At 39.7% G+C, this 20940-nt stretch overlaps 4 protein-coding genes across 4 annotated transcripts; 2 read left to right on the top strand and 2 right to left on the bottom strand.

Annotated features, from left to right (window-relative positions):
- Window positions 1-6289: 6289 nt before the first annotated feature.
- Window positions 6290-6670, top strand: LOC103439932 (uncharacterized). Its single transcript, XM_008378579.4, has one exon. It carries the CDS (start codon window positions 6290-6292, stop codon window positions 6668-6670), a length of 381 nt encoding a protein of 126 aa, XP_008376801.1.
- A 739-nt stretch (window positions 6671-7409) lies between these two features.
- LOC103439934 (small heat shock protein, chloroplastic) lies at window positions 7410-9386 on the bottom strand. The gene is made up of 2 exons (XM_008378580.4): window positions 8979-9386; window positions 7410-7975 (listed from the first exon to the last, which is right to left on the bottom strand). The coding sequence occupies exons 1-2, from the start codon at window positions 9220-9222 to the stop codon at window positions 7548-7550; spliced, it is 672 nt and encodes a 223-aa protein (XP_008376802.1). The 5' UTR covers window positions 9223-9386; the 3' UTR covers window positions 7410-7547.
- A 2122-nt stretch (window positions 9387-11508) lies between these two features.
- LOC103439935 (protein IQ-DOMAIN 17-like) lies at window positions 11509-14468 on the top strand. Its single transcript, XM_008378581.4, has 6 exons — window positions 11509-11780; window positions 11885-12044; window positions 12355-12669; window positions 12801-13040; window positions 13145-13303; window positions 13403-14468. The coding sequence occupies exons 2-6, from the start codon at window positions 11919-11921 to the stop codon at window positions 14207-14209; spliced, it is 1647 nt and encodes a 548-aa protein (XP_008376803.1). The 5' UTR covers window positions 11509-11780; window positions 11885-11918; the 3' UTR covers window positions 14210-14468.
- Window positions 14469-15429: 961 nt separating this feature from the next.
- On the bottom strand, window positions 15430-18331 carry LOC103439936 (growth-regulating factor 7). The gene is made up of 4 exons (XM_008378582.4): window positions 17686-18331; window positions 17422-17592; window positions 16767-17187; window positions 15430-16417 (listed from the first exon to the last, which is right to left on the bottom strand). Exons 1-4 carry the CDS (start codon window positions 17897-17899, stop codon window positions 15664-15666), a joined length of 1560 nt encoding a protein of 519 aa, XP_008376804.1. The 5' UTR covers window positions 17900-18331; the 3' UTR covers window positions 15430-15663.
- Between the last annotated feature and the right edge of the window lie 2609 nt (window positions 18332-20940).

Here is a 20940-nt window from a genome sequence, read left to right as displayed (position 1 = left end):
GAGAAACTGATCACTTTCCTCCCTCATTCGACGGACCACCGTCGCTTCTGCAATTGCACTGACGACCCATGTCGAGATGCTCGAGAGCCTGTCCTCATCCTTATCCTCCTCATCTCAGATCCGAGACCGATGCGTCGTTCAACCTTCTTTCGGCTTTCAAATCACATATTCCATCAAGTTTATTCACCTTCGAGTTCTGCATGTCACATCTCTGTGCATGTTTGTGTTCTGTGGTAAGAGACAAGCAAGTGGTTTCAGTTGTGTTTGTGTTCTCTGTGCATGCATCGACGTCCTCCTCCATGACAGAGTTGAGGCTATGAATATCGAATCGTCGGCAACGACCGCAGCAACAACGACTGGGTCCTCGTGACGGCAGCAGCGACGACTGGTTCGCTTAGTGACACCCTTCCATGCAGCAAGCATTGCAAACAGCAACGAGCAGCAGCCACGTTGCCGACTCGTCATCGTCCTCGTCCTCCTCTGCAAGGCCTTTCCTTCTGCCCAGCAAGGATGATCAGCCACGAACTCCACACCTCCGGCTCTCTTTCTCCGTTCATCTCCGTCGATGCTCTCTACAAGCCCTCTATCCCTATATATATAATAAAAAAAAAAGTTTCCAAGTGGTTGCCAGCACCGAAGGCAAAGAAAAAAAATAGAATTTTTTAAGGGGTATGATGCTTTGTGTGCGTGTTTATATGTGTGTGTATATAAAAAAAAATATATGTATGTATGTGGTGCATGCAGCACGAAAGAAAAAATAATAATAATTAAAAAAAAAAAAAAAGTGGCAGGCATCACTAAAAAAAAAAAAAAATATATATATATATATATATATATAAAATAAAATAAATAATATATTTAAAGAGTGATGGTGCATCTGGCACCACGTGAAAAGAAAAAAATATATATATAAAAAGTGATGGTGCATCTAGCACCATGTGCAAAAAAAAAAAAAAAAATATATATATATATATATATATATATATATATATATATATGATAAAAATGGAGGAAAATGGTGGAGCATCTGGCACACCAGAAAAAAAAAAAAAAAACAAATGCATTAAGAGAAATAAAAGTCCATTTTATTTTTTTTTTTTTGGAAATTTTACATAAATTTGCATTATACATACCTAAAAAAAAAATCAAATCAAATTTACAAGACGGGATCTTCAAGGACGATCAGGTGGCGCCTCACCACTCGGCCGAGCTCCAGAAATGAGAGGCGCCGGAGGTTGACTGTTTGAAGCCACACCACTCGGCGGAACCCCAGGAGGAGAAGGCACCGAAGGTTGATCATTTGAGGCTTCATTACGCGGTACAGCCCCAGAAGACAAAGGCAAATGCTGCTGGAACAAACCCACAAACCTCTGATGATCAAGTAAAATCTGACCATCAGATTCCTGCATCTGGTCAATCTTCCTCTTCATGTTTGTCGCATAGCTATGTGCGAGCTTATGCAATTGTTTATTCTCCTGCTTGAGCCCTCTAATCTCCTGTTTGAGACTCGTCACTTCAGCCGCCAATGATTCAACTTGACGGGTTCGAGCAAATAGGCGTTGGGCCATATTAGACACAGAACCTGCACACTGCACACTGAGAGCCAGAGAATCCTTAACAGCCAACTCATCAGACCGTTTGGAAAGTAGTCTGTTATCTCTGGGAGTGACAAGGTTTCGGGCCACCACCGCAGCGGTCATATCATTCTTCACCACCGAATCCCCAACGGTAAGAGGACCAGTAGGGGATATGAAGGATGGGCGCCATATGTTATCTGGAGAAGACGGGACTACCTCTTCACCAAGGTTCAAATCAAAACGACGGTCGGAGGGTCCAGACATTTTCAAAGTGTTGAAGAAAGAAGAGGTCAGACAAATCAAGATCTTAGAAGTGCAAGAAGGGAGTTTCTACAAGCGAAAATTCAAGTGTGCTTTGAAACGAACTGCGTGCCTCTATAAAGATCAACACTCGACGGGATTTCAAAGATCGAAGAGGCGAGCTCAGAATTCGGAGAGGCTAATTCAAAAATCAAAGAGGCAAGCTCAGAAATCGAAGAAGCATCTTGCTTTTCCAGACGCGTTAGCACCCGTCACACGCAAACTCAGCTTTGCGGAAATCACGGGCAATTTGTCGAAGCACCGATCCCAGATATCAAAGAGGCGCCAGTTTTTTTAGCCTCGTCAGCACCCGTCACGCGCAAACTCAGCTTTGCGAAAATCACGGGCAATTTGTCGAAGCGCCGATCCCAGATATCGAAGAGGCGCCAGTCTTTTTCAGCCTCGTCAACACCTGTCACATGCACACTCAACTTTGCGCAAATCACGGGCAATTTGTCGAAGATTTTCGGTGAATGAGAAAACACGTGAAGTTTACTGTTCAATCATCCAACGGTTGCCGACAAGAGTGAAAGAACAGTACCGGTTATTAATCCATATAAATGTCCACCTTCACCCTTCATAGCAAGGCAGACATACAGAACCTTTCTTCATCTCCGAGGATGCCTTCCGAACGAAGCCTCTCGGGTCACTCAGTGTTCCTTATTCCTTAGGGTACCTCTGCAAGCCAATGACTCCAAAGCAAAAGTATCTCATATCACCAGGGTAGAAAACAAGAGTATCTCATATCATGCGTTCTCCCTGTCATTTCCTTTGTCCTTGTTCCTACCTACAAAGACAAAGATAAAGAAAACAATATGCCGGAACTTCCACTCAAACTCGGGTAAGGAACCGACTGCTGGGAACCCTTCCCTGATTGCCTACCTAGCACTGCTCTCGAGTACTCGTCTCCTACTACTGCTGTACTTCCAAAGAAGCTGCCACATCTGCCTGAAAAACAGATAAGGCAAGTGAAAATGATACCTTGCAGCATGTGGAGACAACGTGCAGAAGAAACAAGCAGAGAAGAATGCAGCATACACAGTCAACTCAGCAGAAGGAGTCTGAGATGAGGAACTCGAGAAGATGCCACATCTGCCTGAGGAACAGATAAAGGAAATGAAAATGATACCTTGAAGCATGTGGAGACAAGTGCAACAAAGCACGTGCTGAGTCATCCGCTACTTCTTCAAAATCAAAAGTATCTCATATCATCAGGGTTGCAATCATTCTGGACGGTGAATTCGTTTTAACCCTCAAATTCTTGGGTCGGCTTACTAGGCGTTGTGAGCTGCACGTGTCGATTCACCACCCTTGAATCAAATCCTTAAAGATCAAGTCACCAACTGGAAGAAGAGCCCATCAATCTTGAAGATTATACCGTTGACCAAACTGCTCAGGTGTGAATTAGAAAGATTGAACAGAGCAACAAGTCGTCACCTTCACCTCGTGCTTGCTTGTCATGTGTTCGAGTCAACCTTCAAGAATTAAGCCTCAACGGCATTTGAAGAAGTTTCCAGCCAAATTCAAGATCAAGCCTCAACGGCCCTTGAGCAAATCACAAGTCCGATTCAAAATCAAGTGTCTACCACTCTTGAATCAAAACCTAGTTCAAGAATAAGCTGTGGAAAATCAACAATTGGAGGAATCCAGAAAATACTCCAACCCAGTTCAAGATCAAAGCTGTGGAAAGTCAACAAAGCGCAAAAAAAAATACGTGCCGATTCATCCACTACCAAAGCCAAAGATCATCTACCACATGAAACTCCTTGGGTCCAATTTCAACCTTCAAGATCAAGCCTCAAACGACCCTTGAAGAAATCTCAAACAAAGTCCAAGAACAAGCCTCAACGGCCCTTGAAGAAATCTCCAACCCAATTCAAGATCAAGCCTCGACGGCCCTTGGATCGGCATCTACATTAAGGGACTTCAAAACACATCTCCTACACATGACAAGCACATGTATACGACGCGCCTTGAAGTGGGGGCATTTGTAGACATCGAAATTTCGGTAAATAAATGTTGACCGATAAATCAAAGTTTCAGCGCTCATGTATTACATAAATTTTACACGTAGCGTGTGTCCAAACAAAAAATCGAGAATCATCAGAAAAGTCATCAAACAGGACACGTGTCAACACCTGGCAGAAACGACTTATTTCATATGGAATATTATATTCAAAATTAGGCCTTGGAAAATTCTATAAATAGAAGCCAATTTCATTCATTTAGGGAGGAATTCATATTACACCTTGAAGCTCTGAAGCTCTGAAACTCCGAAGCTCTCAAGCATCCAAGTTCCCGAAGAATCAAGAAAGCCTTCTTCGTTCTTCGTTCATCGTTCTTCCAAGATCAAGCCTCGACGACCCTTAGATCAACAATCACCAACCCAAGATCAAGCCCCGACGGCCCTTGGATCAACAATCACCAACTCAAGATCAAGCCCCGACGGCCCTTGGATCAACAACATCAACAAATCCACACATCCAACCGTTCTTCAAGATCAAGCCATATTCAAAATTAGGCCTTGGAAAATTCTATAAATAGAAGCCAATTTCATTCATTTAGGGAGGAATTCATATTACACCTTGAAGCTCTGAAGCTTTGAAACTCCGAAGCTCTCAAGCATCCAAGTTCCCGAAGAATCAAGAAAGCCTTCTTCGTTCTTCGTTCATCGTTCTTCCAAGATCAAGCCCCGACGGCCCTTGGATCAACAATCACCAACCCAAGATCAAGCCCCGACGGCCCTTGGATCAACAATCACCAACTCAAGATCAAGCCCCGACGGCCCTTGGATCAACAACATCAACAAATCCACACATTCAACCGTTCTTCAAGATCAAGCCCAAAAGCCCTTGAAGATCCGTTCATCACCGTTATTCAAGATCAAGCCTTAACGGCCCTTGAAGAAACACTCATCCTCAAGATCAAGCCCCAACGGCTCCTTGAAGATCCGCTCAAATCCACCTTCAAAGATCAAGCCCACGGCCCCCTTGAAGAAACTTCCAACAGTTCATCCAAGATCAAGCATCGACGGCCCTTGGATCAACGAAACATTCACAAATCAATACCTTACGGAGATCGAATAAGAGGATCAAAATAGAGAGAGATTGTAACCCTAAATCATCAAATACAAATATTTTGTTTGTGTACGTTGTTCTTGTCGCTTTCGTTTCAGGAAATTTTCGTGTTCACAATAACGTTGACCGATGCTCAGTAATTTCGGGATTGGCCAAATATGGTACAAACAGTTTTGTTCTTTAACATCTCCAAAACGATAAGGATGATGTATATGCCTGCCTCCCAAATAAGCTGTATAAAATTTTAACACAAGATTTCCATTGGTCCATACCTCAATATAAAACTCACATAGTCTAAAGTAGTGTCCATCCTACAATTGCTATGCCACTTGTACATTATAAAAACTAAACAAATAAAACAAATCAATAGGCATGGATTGCCTATGTGATTTTTGACAGTAATATTATGGACAAGTCTATTTACGGGTGTGCTATCCACACACCCTATTTTACTTCTTACACACCCCTTGATAATTTTTGTCTATTGATCTTCTTCAATTCATCCAATTCGACGGCCGAAAATTAAAAAGGTGTGTGAGAAGTAAAATAGGGTGTGTGGATATCACACTCCTTTATTTATCATGAGAAGAAATAGGGATTTATGAAAAATTGAGCGCAGAATATACAAAGTCATTTTCAATAATTCTATATTTTGATAGAGATATGAAGGATTGGGCATGGAATATACAAACTCCTCTTTAATAATTTTATACCTTGATTTTTCAGATATAAAGGTATAAGGTACTTGGATTCACGTTCTTTTCATTCCTTTTAGTAAATGGGCATCATTTTCAAAACCTTGATTAATAACAAATACCGAATACAAATTATAAATTGCTCAATCCTTGTAAATCTATTTCTTTGTAAACAAACATGACCTAAACTTCTTCTAGTACTAGAATCAATAAAGCTCAAAGCTTCCATGGACATGAGCAATATGCCATGCACCACCCTCCACTAACCTCTCTCTCTCTCTCTCTGTGCATTCGTGTTGACAAATTTATCTTTTCCTTTTCTTCTTTACTCCAAAAGACCAAGACCAAATATTTATAAATATCTCATTCCCTCCCACTACAAATTGCCCTTCTCAAAGAAAGACAGTTTCCTTTGCCTTCTTCTTTCCACTCCGCACAAAACAAACCCCCTCATTCCTTCTGCCCTTCCCTTAATATATTCGCCTTAATTTCCTCCTCCTCTCACACACTATACATGTCACCCTTGCTCCTTCACACCACCGATTGTTAATACTATCTCTCTCTCTCTCCCTCTCTCTCTCCCCAGACCTTGCTATATATATTTAACATCTCTCTCACTAGATCTGGCTGTGGAGAAAAAATGGGCAACTGTTTAGTTCTCTCCAAGGAGGACAAAGTTTTGAAGGTTTTGAAGACAGACGGGAAGGTTTTGGAATTCAGAGCGCCAACCCTAGTTAAGGACATTTTATCGAACTTTTCGGGCGTCGGTATCGGTTTATCAAAGCAAGCTTCGGAGCAGCTTTCCCCTGATTGCAAACTGAAGCCCGGGAAGGTTTACTATATGACTCCCCTTCCGGGTTCTGCAGAAAATGACAGTGCTGCTACAAGAAGGATTAAGATGGTCATAACAAAGCAACAGCTTCAAGAGCTACTTACAAAGAAAATATCAGTACAGGAGGTACTTTCAGATTCAAAAATTTGGAAACCGAAGCTCAAATCCATCCCCGAAGAAATCGAGTAAAGTAACTATGGTTACGTTCCGGCGTATAATCTTCATGATCTATGGCTGATCATATACACTTTTGCTTCAAATGTTCTTAGCTTTTCAATAATTTAGTCTTTCTTGTATAACACGTAATGAATGAATGGTCATTAATATTTTCTAGTCATGCAGCACGATCTTTTGTGGACCTGTTAGGTAGGATCTTGGTAAGCACTCGGCGAGACACAAAATCTATGGTTAACAATTAATTAGTAGAAGTGTTTGCGTGCTTTTTACACATTGCCTTTAAACAATTCAACGTTGATTTTAGGTATTATCAAAGAAATAAGTCATGCTTTTTTGGCTTTTCCCCAAATATAGACGTTAGATGGATTCATGTTCTTGCCACTGCATTTGGAACATTTTTAGAAAGAAAAATTGTGGAAGATGTACATCAAAGGAAAAATTGTGGAAGTTGTACATCAGAGGACGTAATGGATATAAATCTAGAACAGTAAAAATTAGATCTAGCACAGCAAATTCAAACTTTGCAGGTTTGGGCCTCGAGATCCAATTTAAGCTCATAATATGCCACTTAATATTACGATTTAATAATATTTCTCTTTATTTATAAGTGAACCTTAAGTTCGATTCTCATCTTTGAACCACATTATTACTAAACACATCCTCACTCCTTTAGTATAGATAATATCGTTTGACAAGCTACCCTTCCATCCAATCTGCCATCCGTATAAATGCTTGATAATTTAATCTTCGATTTAATTCGGGATTTAAAATATTTATTACCATGTTAGAAGCAACTTTACATAACGTAACAAAGCACAAGAAAACAGACCAAAACAGCACACAATATCTAGTGTACGTCCATACAAAACCAGAGGCGGCTCAGGCTTTTTCACTGAATTGCAACGTCAATAACCTTGCGTTCAACTTTGGTCTTAGGAATGGCTATGTAGAGAACACCATTCTTGAACTCCGCCTTGATCTTGTCCTTCTCCAAATTATCCGGCAGCTGAAGGCGGGTATTGTAGGAGCTAAAGCTCCTGCCCGACCACGAATCGTCGCCGCCTTCTTCCTTCTTCTGCTCTCCCTTTATAACTAGCACATCGTCCTCGACCGACACCTTCACGTCCTCCTTCGAAAGCCCCGGCATGTCGAACCGCATTTTGATTTCGTGTTCGTCGTCTTTGATGTCCCAAGGCGCGCGCACTTCCCCTGCTGCTCTGTTTCTTCCCGGGAATGCCACCGTGTCTTCGAAAAGCCGGTCGACTGTGTCCAGCATTTGCCGCATTGTTCTCACTGGGGAGATGGGATCTAATAGACCTGCAAATTAATTGGCACCTGATCATTTTAGATGATTTTTTACTAAGCAGTATTTGATGGCTTAGGACAATTCAAAGTTGTAACTTTAAATTATCTGATTAGTTAAAAGCTTTGGATTTAAGTTTTAAGTACCAAATTTTGGAAAATTAAATCACGTAAAAATAATCAAGGGGACGGATCCAATGGCACCATTTTTTTTTTACACACATGTTTTTGTTTTTGTGAAGCCCAATTTGTAACGTTTAAAAGCATCCGAACCGGTTATATTTTAGGTCTACTCTAAGAAATTATCTTACCATAAATCATTATTTGTAAAACTTTATTCGTCTATTTTTTTCATTATAAATAAATACGATAGTAGTTCTGAATCTATCTAATTTTTTTTTAAAAATAATTTATGAATAATGTTCTAAAAAAATAGACAATTCTAATCGTTATAAAACATTAAAAAAATGGCCCCAAAAACATGTGTGAAAAATTGTGTAGAAAAAATAATACCACAAATCCACCTCCAATAATCAATCATGTAAAAAATAAGATAAAAGCTAAAAAAATTTATCATAAATGAAGTTTTTACAGTGTGAAAAACAAAAGTCGTGCACAGATAATTTTTACGATTTCAAGTGAAAAGTTTAAGACCAAGACAGACTTAAAAATTCACGCGTGGATATCATATCAATTTTATTGAGTATGCATCATAGGTTTTGGTAGATATATGTCACATGTTACATAAATAATTCGTTCTATATAAAGAAGAGTAAACTAATGAAAAAGATTTGAAAACTTTGAGTTTTAATAATAAAGATAAAATAAAGGGTAAAGTGAATAGTACCAAAATTGACTTTTTAGTGTAAAAATATAATTTTTTGTTAAAATAAATAGTACCGGATGCTTTTCGTTAAAGTTCTAGACGTTGGTTTTATAGCCGGACTAATTTTCCTATGTTTTCTCATCGCACGACTTTCCGCGGTTCAAAAAAGTCAAAATTGATTGTTAGACTTACCAAAAGGAGAAATATCCACAGCCAGCCTCCTTGGCCTCCTCTCCACATCAGTCCCTTGGTTGCCCTGATTGACTTGCACGTCCAACTTGCCGTCTCCACCGGCCTGAGCTTTCACCACCGGCAGCCTATTCCACCGCGACGGAAAGGCGGCCGAAGATGGGAGAGTGGCGTTCGCTGTTATTGAAGACCTTGCTTTGTTTGAAAGCAAAGGTGACGAAGAAGACAAAGCCAATGTTGAAGCCATGTAACTAATAGTAACACAGAAAGTTAGCAAGCTTCTCTTTTGTGGGTAACTACAACTTTCAGATTTCTTGGTGAGGTGGGGAGTTATCTTTGTGTATATATAGAGGTAACGGGATTGCGGGAAGAAAGCTTGGAGAAGGGTCTTGAATGTTTGAGAGAGAGGAAGAGAGAGAGAGGGAGAGTTATGGACCGAACACTTGTAAATTTTACATTTTTCTTGGTCCGTCTGGAAGGATCCATCTCTGTATGGATAAAGATTGTGATTTTGTTATTAGACCCTTCTAATTTTAAGATATTTTCAAACGGGAAAGGGATCATGTCCGGATCTCTTCCTTTTAATTCATTAAATTCAGGAATTCGAACTATTGAAATTTAATTCAACAGCTAAAGTTATTATAATTTTTAAAGTGAGCCTCTGTTTATAGTCGTTGGATCAAATTTTAATAATCTGAATTCTCGAACTTGATGGATTAGGAGGAAGGGATCCGGAGGATTCCTTTCTTTTCAAACGAATCCTTGTTTTGTAGTGTGTTTTTCAGTACAAGGTTGTGATTCTGCCTTCTCCACAAATCCATCTCTGTCGTTTTGCTACTTATCTCTTTACCCATGTAATGGAAAGTTATAAGAACATCCCCATATTAAAGAAAAGTTTTAGTGGTAACTCTCTTAGCCGGAAGGGGAATAACTTTCGCTCTACTGAAATGCTACGTGTCGATATTTTAAATTAACATGAACGAGAAGAACTTTCGTGAAACTTCAATGTTATGATATTAAAATATTTTCATGAAAATGAATATATCACATGTTTATAAATAGATTTACGCAAGAAAGTTAAAACACACGATGTGTTAGAAGCCTGTAACAATTATTTGTCAAAGTTAATTAGGAAGTAGGATTCTCTTCTCTATTTTTTTTTTCCCTTCCCTTCCTTTCCTTTCTATTTGAACGGTCATGGTTAAGTCACGTCAACATCTTATATTATTTTTTATACAAAAAGAAAGACAAAATAGAAAATGTAAAAAAAAAAATGAAAAGGGATGAAAAAAGAATGAGAGAGAATCCTACTCCGTTAATTAGACATTAGAGCCATGCTTGATTTGTTTATAGGGGCTATTTGCCAAAGTTAATTAGGCATTATAGTCCCCTATCAACATGACATAATCATTCACGAGCTAGCAAAGCAATAGGAGCTACTTTGAGTCATTTGACCACCTGTGGACAATTTGGGGCCATCTATGAGTCAGCAGAGTTTTTGCTTTTTTGGCTGGAAATTTTTTCTTTAATTTTTCTTTTTTGAAGTTTTTAATTTTTGGTTTGGCACTTGGCACAAATGAGATGAATTCAAATCCTCTTAGAATCTCACACTCCGAAACTTATGAATTGGGCAATCCAAATCGGTTAAGAGAGAGATATGAAGGTATTGAAGTGCGAATGTGCATGAGGTGGAGCAATTAGATGAACTAATAAACGATCTGAATTACTCGGTCCACCAGTTATTGAATGTGAGATTTGGAAAGAATCTCAAGTCCAGACGAGATGCGACTGGATATTTTTTTGTTGTTTCTCTTTGGTGATGTTTATGGAAGGACTGTTGTCCAGCAACTGACTTTAAATATTCACCCACCTTTAAACACACAGAAACAAAGAAGACAAAGAGTTCAGAGAATCCGAGAAACTTTGACTGTTCTGCAATCCAAAAACCCTGCACTCAAACTGCATCTCATCTTTAACTCTTATCAAGAAATCCAAATCCTCAAAGGAAACACGCGTAAGAAATTGATGATTGTATGATTAATCACATTTTACTGTACTAACTTTTAATTATCTTACACTTTTGTAGGCTTGCAGCATCTGTGTCCCAAGTCTATCACATAAATTCATAACATGATTTGTTCAAGAACGATTGTGCTGTTTGATTATGACAACTTTAATACTGATTGAGAACATTATTGAGTCACGTGATGCCTCATATTTTCGTGAAAATTATTTTATAAATGACGCGGTCCGAGTGCCTCTATCCAAGTTTACCTCTTGCTTTAGGAGGACTCATTTATAGTCATGAAGATCTACGGCACCATGATCTTAACATCTCGGTTTCATGTAAATCTCGCCCCTACTTTTGTGTACAATTCTTTCATGACTCATTGAGTTGTTAATGAAAAAACGTATAAAGCAAAAGAGCAAAAGGTAAAAACCCTCCTCCCCATCTTTGCTTCAGCTTTCTGCACTATCGAGAGCATTCACTCTTTCTTGTTCTCTATAAACTCTCCCTCTCGACAAGTGACACAGTGCCCCATTAAAATCCTCCATGCCACAAGAAAACACCATTCCTTCCCTTTATCGTTGTATACACTGCAACATATATTAACGTTACACTTACATGTATACATATACATATACATGTATATATATATATACATACATATACGCACAGTACAAGGCCTGCACTGCAGCTGCTGCTGCTCCTAAATGCATGGACTAGCAGAAGCATAACCCCACTTGCAGAGCCATAATTTGTTCTCTATTCCCCTCTCATTAATTACATCTCTGCGTCTGAAGGTACGGCATTTATTCAAAACATATCAACTTCTCAAACAAGAAGTTCCTATAAAGAAATCCTCACGCTTCATTGTTTCATCATCTGGTATTTACCATTTTTGTAGTTTTTTGAGGTATATTTTACTGGTCAGCATTTTAATGGGGAAGACCGGAGGGAGCTCCTGGTTGACTGCGGTCAAAAGGGCTTTCTGGTCTCCTACCAAGAGTGACAGAACCAACACTAGGAGGAGAGAAGAACTGCAGGAACAAGAGGAAGAAGAAAAGGTACAAACTTTGTTGCAGGTTTTGTATGCAGAAGAGTGATTTTCGCACTCTCGTCTCCTTTTTGCGCTCCTCCTTTTATAACCTTCGAATTGAATAGATCGAAGAAGAATCAAAGGACTCTAGCAAGAGAAGTAGTGCAGAAGGAGAAAAAGGGAGAGTGAAAATATTTGCCGAACCAAATTTTCAAAACATGTTTCTGTTTAGTTTTTTAAGTATGCTAAAAACCAAAAAAGTTGCTTGATTGGAGTACAAATTTTCTTACTTCTATGAGATCTGTAAATGAGTTTTGTTTCGGGTTTGCTTTTCGCAGAAGAGAGGAAAGCGGAGATGGATTTTTAGGAAGCCTACGAGCCAAGAAACGTTTATACATGTACAACATAGTGAGAGTCCAAGCTCTGCTGCTGATGGCGGAGCAACCACTCGAAATGCAACTATGGCAGCTCATGGTGAGGCTGGTGATGCTCTTGCAACGGCCGTGGCCACGAAAGCGGCGGCTCAGGCAGCAGTTGTCATGGTGCAAGCGGCTGTCAAAGCTGTTCGTCTTACTAAATCTAATTGCAGGCCTTCCATTTTCGTTAGAGACCATGCTGCCATTGTTATTCAGACTGCCTTCAGAGGATATCTGGTACTTAACCATAATTAGTCATTAATTAATTAAGTTTTACCCTCCCGTAAATTAGAGTAGTTTAAATTGTGACACTGATTCTAGCTAGCTGGTGCAACTGAGCATTAACTAATTTGATTGCGGTTTTGAAGGCGAGAAGAGCTCTTCGGGCGCTGAAGGGGCTGGTGAAGCTTCAAGCACTGGTGAGAGGCCACAATGTTAGAAAGAGGGCAAAGATGACTCTGCAATGCATGCAGGCTCTGGTTCGAGTGCAAGCTCGTGTTCTTGACCAACGAACGAAGAGGCTTTCGCACGAAGGCAGCGCAGATTCCATTTTCAGTGATCCCACTGGCTTGTGGGGATCACATTTCTCAGACAGAAGGGAGTCCATTGTAAGATACTTTTTAATGTTCTTGTTAGGAGTTAATGCAGTCGATATAGCTTGTGATACCACAAATTTTGTCTGAATAAGCTAATTGTACTGTATCTAATGCAGTCGAAAAACAAAGAGAGGAGCGCCGCGGATGATTTGATCCATTGGGACGATGTCAAACCGAAAACATTGGAGCAGATTCAAGCCATGTTGCAGAAAACAAAACAAGCTGCCTTGAAGCGTGAAAGGAGTACCAGCCTTGCTTATGCCTTCTCTAACCAGGTCTTTGATCTACCTCAATGTTATGTCTCTCTCCCTAATTAGTATAAGTAGCTCATAATTTGTACTTACAGTTATGTGTACGGTTTCATAAAAATTCAGAGATGGAGAAGTAGAGGTAGCGGCGACGAAGATGCCGGTGAGCATGAGGAGCTAGAGGAGAAGTTTGATTTGCTTGATGGTTGGACAAGAAGAAAGCAATGTGAGATCAATGGAGGCAGAGCTTCATGTGATCAGAGAGATCCCATCAAGACCGTTGAAATCGACACTTCTCGACCTCACTCTTATTCGAGTACCCCGAATTCCAATTCCAGAACCAAACGATCAGATCAATGTAAGTATCAGAGCCATCATCTGCGGTATAATTATCAACAGCAAAGAGTTCATCCGCAGTCATATCCAGTTGCCTCTCCTCAATCACCCGTCACGCCATTTTCTTCCGTGGCAAGAAATCTACAAGTGCACTCGGCTAGTCCCCGTTGCCTTCGTGGAGATCATAGGATTAACCACCCAATGCCGGCATCACATAACTTGAACTTAGGCTCAACGAATTACGACCACGGATTAATGGGGGTGCCAAACTACATGGCTGCTACAGCATCAGCCAAGGCTCGGATTCGGTCTCAAAGTGCACCGAGGCAAAGGCATTCAACAAGCGAGAGAGAAAAGTCAGGGTCCGCGAGGAAACGCTTGTCGTTTCCAGCTCCTGACTCATGCGGTGGTGGCAGTGCTACTGCTAATGTTAATGGTGGTTCAGATTATACCTTGGAGAGCCCAAGATATAGCAACGGCATCAACGGAGACCTTGCAGTTCGAATGCCGCGGAGGACAAGCATGTCATCTTGTTACACTGATGGTGAGACATCTCCAACTTCCAGCAGTGAGCTCAGAAGGTACTGGTTTAGGTAATCAAGCAGAAGTATGTGACTGAGTGGCAAATTTGACAAATGACTAGGTACTGGTGGTTACTCTGCTAACTCAATTTCAAATGCACAAATATGTGACTAGAGGAACAATTAACTTTAACTTTTAAGATTTCACTAGATGCTTTTATTCATGTATAATCTTGTTGAATATTCGACATGCAGCAAGATATGAGAGCATTTTTGCTCACGACCCTACTTATCATCATGAAAAGAGTTTAAATTTTGAGATTTGTATCTATCTACTACACATATCTCGAAATTTAAACTCATCCAACAGTAATAAATAGGAATGGTAAGCATCACCATCACTTGACGGTGGTGAGTGGAAGTATTCCCGCTAGATATTGAACAAAGTTGATGACATCTTTCCCCATTGTCTTTCTGGAAATAATACCATGAACAACTGCACAATGCATGCATCAGCAGTGTCTTGTACTACAGAAATGAAGATATTTCTCCAAGAGCCCGGAGATGGTTATCAACTTGTGACATAGATATCGTATCATCATCTGCACTACGTGTGCGAGCTTTTCCAAGGACAGACCCGTAAAGACGACCCCTTCATCCGAAACAAACAAATCATGCAACGACAATGCGCACATGAAAACACTTGGCTCCTCCTTGCAGCCAAATCGTAACTTGAAACTTTACTTTTTGCAGTTATATAAGATATTTTGTGTATGTGGTTAGACGGCCACTAGCAGTTGCTGAGAATTGACTCCTTATTCGAACGAAGAAGGGGCCGAGCAGTGTTCATGCGCATATTATTTAACGTGGTGGATTAAATTACGAATAAAACTTAGTTATTCAAATAATGAGTCGGAGTTCTACATAAAGTTGTTTGTTGTCGATTTACCTAATTTCGTGTTTATAATAAAAATCGTTCATATTATAAATCACTATATAAAGATTATCTTAACAAAAAATCAATTAAAACAAAAGTCATAAAACAAATGAAAGAAATTGGTAAAAGTATTGCGAATCTTTTATATGTTTACTATAATAGATTGACTAAATGACTTAGTATTAATTCATTTTATGAACGATTCTAATTATAAGCACAAAGCTCAGTGATTCGAACATTAAGAGTTTTAGGAAGGATGAATATGTCATAGTGCTTGTCAAAGAGTGAGGAATCATGTACTAAAACGAAAGTACATATCAAATTCATGGCAATCTCGTCATTAGTAGAAGAATCTCACATAAACAAGTCAAAAGTAGATATTATTCCCGACAGAGATCTTGGATGGATTTTGAGAGAAACTTCAGTAGAATTGTCCTGAGACTGATAGGCTAGTACATGCAACAAAACTATAGAAAACAACAAAAAGGTTTAGAATAATAAGAGAAACTTTCTCCCAAAACAAATCCACTTGGAGAATCACAACAAAACTAATCCAAACACAACTACTAGACTAATTTGAAAAGGCAAATGGATTATGCTTTGCTCTGATTCAACCACAGAGAGACAATCTCTGGCTTGGCCCTTGAACTTGCAAGGGTTGGGCTGCTATTACCACTGCTATCAGACGGTGAAACAAACTTTTTCTGAAGAACTCCCGACGGCGGTGACACCGCCAATGGACTGCCCAATTCTCCATTAGTAGTAGTACCGGTTGTGACCGGAGACGAAGGATTTGAGGCCGCGCTAGTGGTCGGTTTAAGGACCTCAGCCAATGGGCCGCCAGGTGCTGAAGCAGGCCACGTCGAAACCCTCGGCATCATCCCATTTCCACTGGTTCCTAAGCTCATCTGAGTCTGACCCATTTCCTCACTGATGGTGTTGTACCCGCCCATCGATAGGGTAAGCGAAGAAGGGGAGAGCTGCCCGCTCGACGGAGCTGAGCTGTTGTCATTGTTGTTAACAGGGTTGGCTTCATCCATCACTGCTTTAGACCATGCATCAATGAAATATCTTGGGGTTTCTTCAAGCAGGGGACTTTCTAAAGGAGCCACATCCGGATTGAGAAACAAATTGCACTCGCCGCAGTCTTGCTGATCCTCTCCGGCGTTGAAATTCGCATACGAATTCAGATTCAAGAAAGACTCCTCTTCGGAACGATTGCTGAAAACAGAGGAATTCGGGTCGAAATACGGGATCTTGGTGCTCAGCTCTGTTTTGCTATGCATCAGTTGGTGCCATTGTGCATCAGATACAGGTTCTCCTTTCATCATCAGCCAGTCCAAGTTCCTGCAGTAGCACAAAACAAAACATTATCAAACAAAAATCATACAATCACGATTCTAATCGAAAAATTTAGTACAAAACACAAATGTTTGGTTCTTTGCTTTGAAAAGATTAACACTCCTACTATTTCATTACACCAAACACTCAAAAAGACAAAAGGGCTCGTTTGGCAACTAGGATTGGACTCGAAGGTAGACTATGTTCCTCGTGAATGAAACTTATCCCGTCCAATCGCCACATAAAAGATAAGTTTACTTCATGACTAATCTTATCCAATCCAATCCAACCTAAGCAACAAACGAGCCCAAAAACTAATCAGATTCGAAAAACAAATCAAAAACCCATCACCGACCTGGGTTCTCTGTTTGCTGAAGCAGAGTTCATAGATTCGAAAGATGCAAACTTTGCACCATCCCTCTCGGGAAACACTGGAGACGGACCGTACGGATGAAGATTAGATCCCATAAACCGAGATGAGCAGACATTTTTGTTGATTCTATTTCCAGGGTTCGAAATCGACACGGTTTCCTGAGATACTGTCGGAAGAGGAGGAGCAAGATTGATGTCGTGGCGAACCCTCTTGCTTGCGGCGGTGGCATGAACTTCCACATGCTTTCTTGAACGGGGTCGGCCTCTGTGCATGTGACGCTCGCAGTACTTCTGGTCCGGCGCTACGTCTCTCGAGCACCGCCATTTTTTCCCGTCTGTTCTCTTGCACCGCCCCGGCTCCGGATCTGTGCTGTTCGATAGCCGGAGATTGAACGTACCTCCCGCTGTTCGCCAACCAAAACAGAGCACCATTAAAAAAAATCAAAACTTTAGTGGAAAACGATATTCAAGAAGCAAAACCCACATCAGGAAAATCGATTTGAAGAACAAATTGAGAAAAAATGGAAGTGATTTCCGCACACCGCTTTTCTCCCTACACAACCTGAGGAGTGCAGAAAGAGAAAACGGATGTGCGGAAATCATTTCTCGAGGGCGAAAACAGAAGGAAAGGGGATTACAGGGAGATTGGGAAGCAGCTGTTGTTCCAGGGGGAGTTGTAGTGAGGGGAAAGAGGAGATCACGGGGAACAGGGAGAGAAGCCACCATGTATTTGTATATCATAGCTTGTCTCTCAAGCTCCTTCCACTGTGCATTTGTGAAAGGAAATCCAAACGACGTCGTCATCCCTCCTGCAAATCAGCAAGCTTTTACACTCTTTTCATAAATAAAGACTCGATCTTTCACACTGCGTTTTGACTCGAAAGGAAAAGGGAATTACAAACCTGCAGAACAAGTGTGTGTTCGAATGTCAAAAGGCTGCAAGTTTCTTAAAACTGCACCACCGCCACTCGAAGAACCAGTACCAGTACTAGCTGCAACGACATCGTCGTATGTAGGAGGAGGCCTGTTACATGTGGGACCACCAGCATCAGGAGCAGGTGTTGTGTCTGATGGTGGAAATGGACGGCGGTGATTATCATGATGGACCATCATCATCTTCTTCTTCCTTGTGTGAGACGCCAAAACCCAAAATCTTTCTTCTTTCTTGCTTTCTTTCTTCACAAAGACTTTTCCTTATTTGGCAAACTTCCTTTCCATCTATCAATCTGCAGACCCAACTTTTTGATTTCTGCTTCTGCTTCTGCTTCTTCTCTCTGCTGCAGCAAGAAAGCTTTATGCTTGATGCTTATTTATCTTCTCTCTCTCTCTCCTCACTTTCTCTCTCCTCTTATTACTATCTTTGTGGTTTATAGTTGGGTGTGCAGTGCATGGGATTTAAGATATATAGTTTAGTGTGTTGCCGCCATTCTCGGCCTCTGCTTTGCTTCCATGCTTCCAACATTCGCACACCACACTTGCTACTAGACAAGAAAACCCTCTCTCATCCCCTCTCTCTCTCTCTCTCTCTCTCTCTCTCATCATTATTGTGGCATCTATCGTTTTATGCATGTAAAGCTAAATCCCGTACAAATCCTGCACCTCTTTTTTCTTTTCTTTTTTCCTATTAGTCTTATTGGGAAGTGGCCACCTCTATCAATTAAGGGCAGCCCCTACTCTTTATTGGAGGGGCGGATAACGAACCCTACTTGATATTCTTCCCCAACCTTTACTTTCATAACATTGTATTATTGATCTGCGATGTTATTATTGCGTGTTTTTTGCATCTACACGTAAGTCTTCGTTCTTTAGTAATGTCGTCTATAATTATAGAGACTTAAACATAATTCAGGACAATGTTTCAGCCTTCCAAAAAGTCTCACAATATAGAAATCTAAGAAGAGACTAGCCCAACTTAAATTAGATTTGACTAGAAACGACATCTCTTATCTCAATTACATCTAATCAAATGAATATTAAAGGAAAAGTAATGTTATTCATATTATGTTTTTATATCACATTTCTATACCATTTTAGATGACATCTGATGTGAACAACCATATCATTTGAAAAATTTGCAAAACCAATGAAAAGAAAGGAGAAAGACTCATCGTATACCACAATCATAATTTAATTAACTGGTTTTTCTTAATTATTAGTTTATTAAATAATGAACTAAATTTAAAAATCTGATTAATTCAAATGATGTAGTTGTACACATCAAACGCCACCTAAGGTGGTATGAATAACATTACTCTTAAAGGAATGAAATCGATTTTTTTCGTCGCCAAATTGTCTAAAGCTTACGCTTTAATATACTTTATCTGCTGAATTACGAGTAGACATTTTACCGGGAAATTCATCTTCGGTCATGCAGTGCTATATTTTAGTCTTGTATGTTTTATTATTTTTTATATATTAAAAGACAGTATAATAAATAATCGTACATTTAAGTATTCATTAATCTAATTAATAAAATCCCAACATGGAGAGTAATAATTAACAAGGTTGACTCACCCACCCTTCGGACATCCAAAATCTCAGTCTCCAAATGAATTATTAATTGTTCTTCTGTATTTGCCAAAATTAATAACAAAAAAGAAAAATAAAGAAAGCAAAATTTACAATAAAATGGAACAGACGGGATGATAACGGCGTCGCATTTGTTTGACGTGATGAGCACCGTTAGGCCTTTAGTTGCATCGGGAACTGCAATGGGCCCAGTGGGCCGAAGACATAATGCGCTATCCACATGTGCCAAAGAGACACCCCCACTCGCTTTCTTTAAGCGCGTGTGTGAAGTTAAAAGGTAAATACCAAATACAATGGTAACTAACAATGTGCACTTGCAGCAGTTTACCTAAAAGGTTATGATCCATCGTTTATGGTGTTATTTTGGTTGAAAAGTGCATTGTAATATATATATATATATATATATATTTCAGTGTTTTTTTTATGTAAGTCATTCTTTTAAATAACAACCGCCTCATTATTAAATTTTTACTTTGGAGTCTCTGACTTATACGCTTTTTGATTGAATCATAAGGGCTTACCTAAATTTTTCTATTTCCTGATAGTATACGTAGAAAAACTACATGGAATTATTTACGAAGCAAAAGAGAGAACAATAATTTTGTTAAAGGAATGAGTGTTATTTACACATGTATTTTACTTTCCGCATATTTCTGTTAATTTTTATTTGTTAATTTTCTTCAATTCATTCGGTTGGACGGTGAAGAATTGAGAGAAATGTGTAAGAAGCTAAAATAAATGCATGAATACCACTACACTTTTATTATCTAAACGAATCAGAAAGATACGTGCTATGGGTAAGTTTTTCAGTAATTAAACCCTCATGAAGAAGGGTTTTTGGTCAAATTTCATTGGTCGATCGAAGCGCTCACGCGGGGCTGTGTGGAAGGGATGCTGGGAAGCATGTACGAAAGGGACTAGACAAGGTGGTGAATGACAAAAGGATTGAATTCTGGGCCACTACTGATCGTCATCTGATTTCTTTTTATTTTATTTTATTTTAAAGAAAGAGACAGCTGGTGCGACAGTCTACTCTTTCACGTCAGAAAGACATAGAGATGTTTCAGCGTTTTTTGGTAATTATATGCGATTCACTAATTTAAGAAATTAAATTCATAATATATTATATAAAATACGAACTTAAAAATCGTTTCAAACCACTTTACTTAGTCTTTATTGGGTCAGAAATCGGTACTTCTTCTATCAGCATTTAAAAGCAACAAGCTTTTTGCTTAGAATCGTCCAAAGGAGAGGGGGTGATTTGATTAGAGCATGTTCACTCATTGGTAGAAGGCAACGACAAAAGCGACAATATTTCTCTACAGATCAAAAAATCTTTTCAAGCAGTCTAATAAAGTAAGGAATAGTGGAGGCCTAATTATTGGCCACCCAAAAGTCTGTGCATATCAATTTGAGACAGACTAACGTTAACCTCAATTTAAATTGCGTGAGAGATTTTGCGTTCGATTCTTATAGCTGACAGCTTTTGACTTTGATGTCTAATTAGCAAGATAACAAGATAACAACTTTTCTAATAAGGGTTGGAACTTGGATGGGTTGAATTGGAATGGAATGGAAGATGGTGAGGTGGCAGCTTGGGGGATGGGACAAACAGCTGGAGGGGTTAA

Source organism: Malus domestica, chromosome 07 (assembly GCF_042453785.1).
Source record: "Malus domestica chromosome 07, GDT2T_hap1".
Lineage (NCBI taxonomy): Eukaryota > Viridiplantae > Streptophyta > Magnoliopsida > Rosales > Rosaceae > Malus > Malus domestica.
Note: the sequence above shows the minus strand (reverse complement) of the source record. Positions and strands in the feature narration are given on the sequence as shown.

Coding starts and splice junctions, on each gene's coding strand:
- LOC103439932 (XM_008378579.4), top strand. CDS start 6,290: ATGGGCAACTGTTTAGTTCTCTCCAAGGAGGACAAAGTTTTGAAGGTT.
- LOC103439936 (XM_008378582.4), bottom strand. CDS start 17,899: ATGATGATGGTCCATCATGATAATCACCGCCGTCCATTTCCACCATCA. Junction 17,593..17,685: donor AACACACACTTGTTCTGCAG/GTTTGTAATTCC, acceptor GCTGATTTGCAG/GAGGGATGACGACGTCGTTT. Junction 16,418..16,766: donor TCAGCAAACAGAGAACCCAG/GTCGGTGATGGG, acceptor GTGCTACTGCAG/GAACTTGGACTGGCTGATGA.
- LOC103439935 (XM_008378581.4), top strand. CDS start 11,919: ATGGGGAAGACCGGAGGGAGCTCCTGGTTGACTGCGGTCAAAAGGGCT. Junction 13,041..13,144: donor CAGACAGAAGGGAGTCCATT/GTAAGATACTTT, acceptor TATCTAATGCAG/TCGAAAAACAAAGAGAGGAG. Junction 13,304..13,402: donor CTTATGCCTTCTCTAACCAG/GTCTTTGATCTA, acceptor ATAAAAATTCAG/AGATGGAGAAGTAGAGGTAG.
- LOC103439934 (XM_008378580.4), bottom strand. CDS start 9,222: ATGGCTTCAACATTGGCTTTGTCTTCTTCGTCACCTTTGCTTTCAAAC. Junction 7,976..8,978: donor TGTGGATATTTCTCCTTTTG/GTAAGTCTAACA, acceptor ATTAATTTGCAG/GTCTATTAGATCCCATCTCC.